The 11476-nt window shown below is 33.6% G+C and overlaps 1 protein-coding gene across 1 annotated transcript; it reads right to left on the bottom strand.

The window, feature by feature from the left end:
* Positions 1 to 5319: 5319 nt before the first annotated feature.
* LOC122276133 (cytochrome b561 domain-containing protein At4g18260-like) lies at positions 5320 to 7597 on the bottom strand. Its single transcript, XM_043085630.1, has 4 exons — positions 7216 to 7597; positions 6862 to 7026; positions 6031 to 6179; positions 5320 to 5916 (listed from the first exon to the last, which is right to left on the bottom strand). Exons 1-4 carry the CDS (start codon positions 7351 to 7353, stop codon positions 5574 to 5576), a joined length of 795 nt encoding a protein of 264 aa, XP_042941564.1. The 5' UTR covers positions 7354 to 7597; the 3' UTR covers positions 5320 to 5573.
* Positions 7598 to 11476: the final 3879 nt, after the last annotated feature.

Genomic DNA, 11476 nt, shown 5'->3' with positions numbered 1-11476 from the left:
CTTGTCACTTAGGTTTGAGTGTCTAAGAAATATTGAAATATATTATAAATAATAATGAAAAAAATAAATAAATAAAAATAATAATAGAATATTAAATAATAATAAATAATAATAAAAATTATGTGAAAAATTATAATAAAATAATGAATAGTAATAAAGTATGTTGAAAAGTGTTAAGGTACTCTTAACATCTAAATATACCTTAACTCTCATTTATTTATCCAAAACATCTCATTTTATTTTATCTTATTTAATTATTATAATTTTCATAAATTTCATATAAAATATAATAAATTATTCAATTTTTTTAAATTTTAAAACAACATTAATATTAAAAAATTATATTATAATAATATTTTATTCAACTTTAAAAAAAAAATTATCTCATCCCATCTTATATCATCCCATCTTATATAATCTATATAATTAAATGTAATGTTGTGACATGCATGTTTATTGAACAATTCTTTTATGTATAGTCGGTTTGTACAAACGGTGCGGAGTCGCTAATGCCATGTCAGATAAAAGAAAAAAAAAAGGACAAAAGATTGTGAAACCAAAATGAGAAAGAAAAAATCCAAACAAAGGCACTGAAACAAAGCTCATGTTCATCCGGATCTTCGTCTTCTTGCTTGTCTGGGTTTTCAATCGCATGTGCGTGTTAGTACTTCGTCTTCCTGCTCGACTCATCTAGGTTTGTTGCTACCCACATTGGGTCTGAATCTTCTTGTTCGTTTGGGACATTGGGTCTTCATTTTCGTGTGGGTCTTCTCCGTCGGCAACTAGAGCTAGGTGGTGGAGCCATCATTAAACTCTACCCTTTTCACAACTTTCTTCTCAATAATATATCTTGCATATGAATGAGAATTCATGGAAGAGAACTCTGGGAAAGTTGGCTAGGACTGTAAAGAAACTGAATGGATCTTGCTTCCTGACTTCTTCTTTGCAGAAAGGGAATAAATGCTATCTTCACTTCATATCCTCCTATTTTTTGTGCCACAGCTCCTCAGAGAGCTACTTATCTCTCCAACCACAAACTCACCAAGCAGCTCAATTTTTGGTGCTTGGCTTTCATAATAATCCTTAGAAGATTCCTCCATTGGATGAAAAGATGAATGAATCACAGAAGATTCAACACTGAGCAATGCTTCTATGCTACGATAGATTCAACAAAAGGCTTTACAAGACCCTTTTTGATAGTTTTGCTCTGGCCTATTCTCAAAGATTCAGAAGAAGGCTTTGGGATCATAGATGAATAGGGAGAGGGAAAAGAAAGGGAAAAAAAATGAGAGGGAAACGAAGAGAGAGTATGCTAATTTCGTTGAATTAGTATGGTACCAAATTACACAACTTTGAAGATTAGAAAAAAAACAAAATTACGCAGCTTTGTCAACAAGATTAAGAGGTATGGACATGAGGGTAGTTCGATTATTTAAATAAAAAGTTATCTATGCACAGAGTGTCACAGCTTGAAAATTTGATGGGACTTGCAGGGTGATTTGGTAAATTTGTTTAAGGAAGTATCGTGATATCATTGAACAATGTGGTTCATTAAAAATAAAAAAAATTGAAACTAACATGGCACGCCGTCTACATGCCGTTTGCATCCGGCACTTGGCTTTAGTATTTTTCTTAAACTGATGATGAAATGAGATGTGATTAAACACTTTCTTGTTTAATTCAAACGGGACAGAGTCAGAAATAGTGTTTCTTTGACCAACTCCGACTCTAGTTTTACTCTCGCCCTGAATTCAACTTTGACATTACTAACTATAGATATAGCATATATATTACAATTATTTATATATAGTGATCATGTATATAATATACATTATTAAATTATATTTAATACTATAATTATTAGTAATGGTTAGATGAAAAGGTATAAAAAAATTAAAAAATATTTATATTTGAGTATTATTTAAATATTTAGATGAGATGAAATTAAATAGAATGAGATGAGACCAACTATAGGGCGGCCTAATGCACTTTAATTTTTTGTGGATCTTAAAAATCTTTAATTATAACACTTCTTTGAGTCCAAAAAATTAGTGGCCCACAAAAAAACCCAAGATCCAGTTCAGTATCCACATCGTTTAAACTGAGTCTGAATGGAGCACGATATAAGTTGTTTGGGCCATACTTGGAGTCCGGATCAGGAGTTGGATTTTTGGACATCGACTACGACAAAGTTGATATAAAGTCCTAATTTCTCTCTTGAAAAATGCAAGATTTAATTTATATCACGCAAGAAAGAGTTTTTTATTTTTATTTTTTTATTGTTATTATTAATATTTTTTCCCCTCAATTCTAATAAAAATGTGCATTACAATCAATTTATTTTTTATTAGAATTATAAGACTTAAGTTTATTTGATCTAATTATTTTCTTTGTGTTTTCATATGTTTTAGGGAAAAACACTTCCTTATGCCAACTGAGCATAGAGGACCTAAATGATGTTAGATGGGCTCCCATCTCATGCCACTTGAAAGTGATACATTTTGTTGCCCATGAACATTGCAAGGCAAACAATGAGTGGTAAAAGACTCAATTAATACTTAATTTTAACTGTCAATTGCATAATTTACATGATAACTGACTGACCATGCACGTACTCTTTCTCATTCTGCAACTAGTTTGCCAGAATAATGACTCTCATTTTAGAAGCATTTAACCATGTAAGATTTATGTGTTGATGTTGCCTTTGGTATTGATTAATAGAGTAACAATGCTTACCCAATATTCTATATATATATATATATATGGAAGCAGTATTGGTGGTCTGCCAAATTAGTAGTATTGAGTTAGTGGAGGTTCTGTTGGATGCAACTTCTGAGAGGAAGGAATTCAATGGCACACGTAGAAAACCACATAAATTGATGAACATGGGGCCGTGGCGCTGCAAGTAGCAGCTAGAAGGTTCTCTCTTTGGCTTATGAAAATGCAGATGGGAATGTGTTGTTGTTGTTCACAAATTTCACTACTGTTTTGTCAGTATCTTTCGCTGAGTTTGCTGCTAGTGGAAAGAAAAGAAATTAATACCACTGAACTCTTCCTCTCTTTTCTTCTTCCAGCTTAGAAACGAACCAGAGTGTCCACAAAACCTTTTTTCTGGAATGTAAGAACGGGAAATTATTTGAAGACTACTCAACAGGGATTTTCCAGTTGAAGTTTGGACATTAATTAACTAATATCCATGTCTATATATATGTATACATATGCATATATACACATACATGCACACAACTTTTCCCGTTTGCTTGCATTATGCCAACCTTGATATTCTCCATATAAAGTCAGCAAAATTTGTCGTTTAGGATTTTGGATTTGCACAAAAACCTCTGGGGTTGGACCCACACCCTGCTCCAATTTTTTTTCTTAATATATATTTTGGTCCTTTCTATACACTATTTGAGAATCGCCTTACACAAGCCACTCGGTAGATATGCAAACTGCAAAGAGCCAAGAGTTTGTTTACTTCCCAGAAATATTCAATTCTAGACTGGCATGCCACACTTTCAGAGACTGCATATCTTGGAAGAAGACGCATGCTGTCAGCCGGTGAAGTTTTTGAACTTCCCCTTGATATTAAGCTGGAGATATGTTTACTTGGATGGCAGTCGAATGATTTCATACAAAAAATAAGTTTACAAATAGCTGAATTCATAAAAAGGAAACGGAAATGGAAAATCAAAGTGGTAGTCTCTACTTGGGCATAATCATAGTAGCGTACCTTTATTCACAAGATGTTCCTTTGAGAGGGACCTATGCGGGCAAAGGATGATTGAAGCGAGAGAACCACAGGGACTTTAGAAAGATGAACTTGAGCCATCATCCATGCCAGCTTAACCCTACCATGCCTTTGGTGGGCTAGGTTTGGATCTGTAATATAACTCAAGTTTGTCTTGATAGTACATTTGTGGTTCTTCCACATAAATCCTGCTTTGTGGGATCTCTTTAATGTAGATGCAAGAGTTTGGCTTGGACTAGATAATCAAATTGATAAGTTTGGATAAGACTGTGAGTAAAATGATAGAGTTGATCCTATTATTAAGTTTGTATTTTGGATGAATGTAAATTATTTATTGACAATATTAAGTTTATATATGAGTTATTATATATTGTTTTAGATAAATCATATGTGTGAAAATTGAGTCCCAAGGAATCTGCATTTATCTAGAGAAGAAATTGAAATAAAATCTGTTGCTGCAGAGAAGATTTAGCGCAGGTGTCAGTATCCCTTCAGGAGAACTCTTCGCGATAGACTCACTCCGTCAGCAAAGTCCTACTCAAACTAAAACTGCTTTCAAATTGTTTATTTAAGGGATCCTACTGGTTAGGTTTGTAGAGATTCAGATTTGGGTATTTTTCTATAGCACTTTTTAGTGCATATTTTGATAAGAAAATTCCTTGGAGAATTTTCATATTGTTTATCTCAAAGAGTGTGATCATGCTCCATGTTGGAGAATTGATTGGTCGAGTTTCAGCCGCTAGAGTTCTAGGAGAAAAGCCAATATCTGAAGATCGTTAGAGATTCTAGCTACTACTGCGCTAGAGACAAACGTATCGTTTGTTTGGTTAAGTAAGAGAGTTAATTGAAGAAAGTTTTGTAATTGAGAACTTACTTATAACTTGATTTTCAAATAATAAAATTGACTTTTCTGGGTTTAGCTGTCCCGTAGGGTTTTACCTTTAAAAAATTCTTTAAGAGATTTTCCTTCGTTACCAATCTTGGTGAAAATTTATTTATTTACTTTATATGTTTGATTGATTAAATAACTATAAGATTGAGATCTAATCAATTTGTTCAAGTGAATTTGTAGATAATTTCGTGAATACACAGGAGTACTTGGGTAATTTCACTTAATATATATAGTGTTATCAAAATAGAGAAATAATTTAGCCACTAATGGATTATACTAATAAAAATTTACAAATTGGTGTGGTTTGATGCAGTATATCAGATTATAAAATTATTTTTGTTATAAAATAGATTTAATAAATTATATGAAATCACGTAGTTTGTAAGTTTACTTTAATATTATTACTGTGTATTTATAGCACTTCTTAATGAAATATGCACTTCTAGATAATGGATATGAATCTCAATTCCTTGGTATTATCATTATGTCCATAGAGACCCGAATCCATGACTTGTCATCCACCAAACTAAACCCACAATAATAGTCTCGAAGGCTTCACTTGATTTCTTTTATTCCATGAACTGAAAGAGACATGGTGTACGGTGGTTTGAGAAAGGTATGTGTGATATTCTCTTATATAAATTTTTATAAAAGCAAACATACAAACTTCGTAACATTCTCCAACAAAGCACTGCATAATCGCCATCAATTCCATATATATAATTTCCTATGGCCAGTGTCACATCAAAGATATATCTAGCTAGAGTGCGTACGTATGTCACGTGAAAAAGGAAAATCCTTGGGCATAGCTGCATGCACTCCAATAATTCTTTTGAGAAATCGCCTTGCAGTGCAGTTATCAAAAAACAAAGTGCAAATGATCAACTATAAGAAAAATAATAGAGAAAAAAGGTAATAAAGAATCTCATATTAATCAAACAAATTCTTAAATCTAATGCGCTTGCCACATGGTTCAGACTGCAATTCCTTTTGGTAGAGCCCATCGGGAATTTGTTGATTAGAAACTGTGATAGGTGCATTGTCTAAAACCACACCTTGCTTTTGTATATATTCCCATTTGTCTTGGAAGAGGTAAAAGAAAGCAATGAAAAGGACCTCTGCTGTAAAAAGTATGGTCCAAAGGGTCGCACTTCTTGATGTTTTGTTACTGTAAGCTTTTAAGCCTGTGTAGATGTTGATGATCCCACACAGAGAAATCATTGTTCCAAGCATCCAATGCACAAAGTACCACAAACTCCTCTCTTTCTTCCCCCTGCAAAAGGAAGGAAAATGATGCAATGAATTAAATTTTGGTGGGTTAAACTTTGGCATTAATTGAGAATCAACGATGGTAAGACTTAGACCGTGAGAAAATTGTACCAATTACCTTTTAGGCCTGAAAAATCCGATCAAGGCTTGCACCCAAATGGCACCATAAAGTGCTAGTCCTAATCTTTGGTGGCTGTTGGTGAAGGAGTTCTCAAGTTTTTTGAACGATAAGACAGCTCCAACTGTGGCAAGAAGCGCTGACAGTATCTGTTAAAGGAAGAAACATTGAATTTAGCACGTAGAGAGACAAAGGTTTAGAAGAAGGACAGGAGTAAGAGCTGGTGTAAGAACTTGCAAGATTTTTGCCTTCTTTGATTCATCTATTTCTTAAAAACCTCACCCCTGTAGTCATCCATAGCCCCATGAAAGGTGCCTAAATCATTTGATCTAGTAAACTTGGGGGAATGGAATATTATATATATGTCAGTGATAGCAGCAGTTTGCTAGCTCCTGTAGAAATGATTATAGTATTTTTCAGCGTGTGATTACCATTGTGATACAGAAAGCCTAGGGGGTATCCTACTAATGAAGTCGAGGAAAAAAGAATATATGATTACATAATCACTAGATTTACATAATCCCTACCTTCTTTTGCCATCCAAGCCAATTTTTAGGAATTCGAGAAACTAATTGAACTCGAGTGTTTTCAAACGGTGGGCTACAAAATTATTTTCTTCCAAAATAATTGTGGACCCCATTAAGGTTCAAGTAACTTTCATGATGCTGTTTGTAGAAAAAGATCAAATTTTTAATGTTTCATATTGTAGCTCTGAATTTGCATTCGTTTGCCATGATTAAAAAATACGAGGATATGCATGGATGCGAATACATTCTTCAACGTTTCGATGATGGACCTGTATGCATAGTATGCACAGAGTGAAGATCATACCTGCACAAAAACATGGAGGTAGAAAAAAACTTTGAGCCTTTTGGACCGGGGTTCCTCTCTTCTAGACATTCTGATAGCAAGTATCGCAAGAGGCATTAAGAACCCAAGTGAAACCCATAGGAGAAACCCATGAATTGCAACATCAGATGTCATCTGAGGACTCAGCTGCAATAGGGGACTAAATAACTGTTACCTCTGGTACTTATTAAAAAGCTCATAGTAAAACTAATGCAAGAATAAAATGGGAAAGTTAGTTTGCTAATGGTGAATAAAATCTTCCTTTGCACTTCTCCAGAAGATGAAGAGGAAGAAGATAGAAGAGGAAAAAGGGAACTTGAAGAAGAACTGGGTTACCTTGTGAAAGTCGTGTGTAATGCTCTTGTGACTGACGGACTGATTCACTTTTTGGTGGAATGAACAGCCAGCTAATGGTAGAAGAATAACACAGTATGCAGAGATGGTGAAAGGTGCTAGCTTCTGAAAAACCTGCATTTTTCAATCTCCAGGGAAAGCAAGAATACAACCACAAATCCTAAGCTGCCTCGATCGCTACCCGAAATTTCTCTGCCGCTCGATCCCTCTCCAAAGTTCAGCCTTTCTTAATTTTTTTATGAAAGTAGATGCTTTATGCTGAAGTCTGTTTCAGTGGCAATGGGAGGTAGAGCTTTTAAATAGAGTTTTAACTAAAGCTAGTTTTGGTTGCTGTTCCAGAAACTGCACTTCTTTACTGTACAAAGAAACCGAGTGTGGTATGATTAGTGAATACAAAATGGATAATAACAAGATATGTTGGTTATGACATTCATATGCATGGTCATGCAATTCATGGTGGTTGGTGTGAGTGAGAAGATTAGGATTCATAAATTAAACCGAAAAAAAACAAAAAGGCGGGGAGGGTACGAACAATTTCAACGACGTAGGGCTAACATGGGCAAGCTTTTTGGTACAGAAAGGAGAATGTGGGATTGCATACACAAAAGGGTCAAAATTTTCGTTGATGAAAGGTTGAGAAGGACCGCGTAGGGGATGCATGATGGACATGGTACCATGTCTGTCATACTCTGCACAACTCTACATCATTTTTTTAAGCATTTGCTTCATGACTTTATCGTCAAAAATCATGTTAGGCACAACATGGTCGACAGTCAGTAAATAATACATAATGGGATGAGCTTAGACTGTTAGTTGATAATATGGGGATGTTCAGATTGATATGTCTTTTTCATGATGACAGAAGGTATATTTCAACTGCCTCTGCATATTAACAAAGCTTTGAAGAATTCTTAAACACAACTACCGATCCACCCTGGCATGACATCATGAGATCTATGACCCCAATTCAATAGATTATGGACGCATTAAAGCACCTCAAGACAAATGCATACAAATGATTAAATTTGTTGAGCCTCGTCTTTCTAATTCTGATCACCGCCTCTTGTTACCGAACCCATGGCTAAAGACTCTTAAATTCAAATGAATTCATCATTTTGATTGATTGGTTTTTGGTAGAAGTAAGAGAGTAGTATATCTAGAATGAACAGTGTAATTTTAAATTCCATTTTTGACATTGAAAAGTAAAACCAGGAAAGTAGGGAAAGGAGAGGGGGAGGCGAGGTTGAGTTATGAGCATCCTCAATGGATAATGCAAATACAAATTCAATGGGAAATTTAGTTAATAGAATTTGACAATGCTCTACATTGGATGATCTAATTTCAAAATTTTTGACTTTTAGTTACAGTAAAGTTATGGTTTGCAATCAAATTTGATCGTTATTATTTCACATCTAAATAAATAAAAAATAATATATTTAAACACTCTCTCTCTCTCGATCCCTCTATTCTCCCTCACCATTCTCATTCTTCCTCGTGCATTATTTCTCTATATTATTTAATAAAAAATAATAATGTATTTCCATATAAACTGTTAATTTGGAAAAAAAAATTAATAGAAATTTTTTTTGAAAAAAATATTATTATTTTAACTAATAGATGAATAATCTAATGTAAAAATAAGTTTTGAGTGGAATAGTTAAATGTAAAATCATGTTATATTATGCAAATTTTACATTTATATTTAGATAATTCAATAAGGATGCGTATTTGCTTTACCATTTTACTGCTGAAAGAAAAGTTATGATCATATCCACGAGGCTCCAGCAGGACTCAGATAATTCTTTTCTGTGAAGAGAGAGAGAGGAGGGGGGGTTTACTGTTGTTTTTGTGGAAAAAAATTACTCATATTCTATTTCAAGTAAAGACAACTGCCCCTCATACAGTTAAACATAACCAAACATTGAAAGTGCAGGAAAAAAAAAATAGTAGAAGATATCATCCATACTCGACATCCAATCACATGGTGAATAATGAAACATTGATTGTCTCCATTACTTGGTGATAATCAAAGCTAGAAAATTCATAGCATAGCCCCAAATAAAGGCATATAGGTTGGATTTTTTTGTTCTTTTCAACTTACCATCGGTTTGCAGTTTGCACTTTTGAGTTCTAATATTAGTTCCACTCCCTTCTTTTTTTATTTTTTAAAATGACAATTGGGTTATTCTTGTCTTTCACATGGCAAGTCCCTTTTTTGGTGGGAAAAAAATTAAAAATACTAAAGGTTTATTATTTGTATACATACAGTCACTTTCGCGTACTCCTTACACACTCCACTGATATGATTAGTCAAAATAATTATTTTATATTAAAAAAATAATGCAGCCAATCACATTAGAGTATGCAAGGAATACGCAAAAGTGATTGCATATAAAATTTTTGATACTCTTCAATAAATCAATTTACAATGTGTTATTTAAACCACTAGAGTCAAAAACATTTTCACGTCACCTCCTTCGACATAATTTGAAAAAATAGAGTTATTTTATTAATAAAAAAACTAGTCGTAATCTCTCATCTTTGGAAATGATCTAGAGAGTAAAAAAGGGTGGGGGTTTCGGAATTTCCTAACACTTTTTTGCTTTGTTTTAAGAATAAATCCAATCTTGAAAAGGAGTACTTATTTTGCTTTAGACAGTCCTCAAAGTTAAAGGGTAAAACATCAATTTGTGATAATGCACTAAGAGAGAGGGAGGGATCCACTGCAAAGTCATGGTCATCATTAGTATTGCAATGTTTCAACGAGCAATTTCTAAAGCGAACAGAAGAGAGATCATCAGAGATTTGGTATGCTGTCCATATCATCTTTCTTCTTTGTTTGGTTGGAGGGATTGACGTTGAAAAAACTTGCATCTGCTGCAATATCTCTAACTACGTAGCTCGTGTGCCTGTGTACACCGTGACTAAATAGTCACCAAAATTTAAGCTTAAAAGATGTTAAAGAAGTCTCAAGCTAAGGGAGATAGCCTTTCATATGAAATGAAAGACCATAGGGTAGCCTTATTTCATGGATTTAAGTAGAACAGAAACAGATTTGTCAAGACAAGAAGCATCGTTTGATGATGGAAGCACCTTCCTTTGGTGGGTGTCAATCATTTCATAATGGGCTAAAAATGGGGTGAAAAGAAGCATTTTTCGATACCGACATAAGATTACTTCTTATAATTTCATTTCACGGATATAAACCTTAGAGAAATGACATCTTTCATTTTTTATTGTGTCATTCTCCATCACACTTTTTATTTGATGCATTATAATTTGTTTTATATGTCAATCATTTAAATGACGACATTAAAACGTGTCGTCTAAGTTTAAGAAAGTGTGATTAAGAATGACAAAATTAAATATGAAGAGCAACATTGCTCATGAACGTTACGATGAAGACACAATTATTTTATAATTTTTATATAATTCTTTAATAGAATTTAATAACTTTTAAATTTCTTTGAATTCAAAATAAATAATAGTTTATTAAAAAGTTGAGTAAAAATTGTAGAATAGTCTATGACTCTATGGTATCATTTTCCAAAGGTTATTTAGACATTGATTGGGTCCTTCATTCCAAATTTCCACGCCACTAAGATGGGCGGACTACCACACCCAGAGTTAGATGCAGTGTCCATCAGATTGGAATTGTCAAGGATACAAAACAGGTATCTGTTCTGTTTTCTGCATACCATTTCGTGCCCATATGAATCCACTAGAAACATCTCTCTTAAAAATCTATTTTTGTGTAACATTGCAGAGCATACTCCCAAACTTCACGGAGAGATAGGAAAAAGAAGATCACCATTTGGCCACACACTCCAAGTTTGACAAGAAGAGGTAAAAGAACAACACTCAACACCCAGACCACCGACTGCAGCTTAGGCACAGCTTCTAAATTGTTCGGTTGGTTAAGTGATCTCAACCCATCTCAAATTAATCATTGGTGCGACTAATTATCTTTTTAATTTTTCATAAAAAGTTAAACTCATCTAAACTTATTTTATACATTTAAATGCATATTTCAATCTATTTATATTTAAATATATAACCCGTAAAATATTATTATTTATATATCAACTAAGATCATCTGAAATTACTTCAACATTCAAACGCAAGTGCTTCACTCACAATAAGTCACCAACTTTACTGCACAGCTTCAAAACAGAATTGAAGAAATAAAACCCTCACATGACATCTGCCTAACAACAAAAATCAGATCCCAGAATTGCCAGAA

This window comes from Carya illinoinensis, chromosome 9, assembly GCF_018687715.1.
Source record: "Carya illinoinensis cultivar Pawnee chromosome 9, C.illinoinensisPawnee_v1, whole genome shotgun sequence".
Taxonomy (NCBI): Eukaryota; Viridiplantae; Streptophyta; class Magnoliopsida; order Fagales; family Juglandaceae; genus Carya; species Carya illinoinensis.
Note: the sequence above shows the minus strand (reverse complement) of the source record. Positions and strands in the feature narration are given on the sequence as shown.

Bases quoted from the DNA above. Each gene is read 5' to 3' on its own strand.
- LOC122276133 (XM_043085630.1), bottom strand. From the start codon at position 7,353: ATGCAGGTTTTTCAGAAGCTAGCACCTTTCACCATCTCTGCATACTGT. The intron at 6,180-6,861 runs GTATGATCTTCA...TTCCTTTAACAG, and splicing joins ACCTCCATGTTTTTGTGCAG to ATACTGTCAGCGCTTCTTGC. The intron at 5,917-6,030 runs GTAATTGGTACA...TTCCTTTTGCAG, and splicing joins GGATTTTTCAGGCCTAAAAG to GGGGAAGAAAGAGAGGAGTT.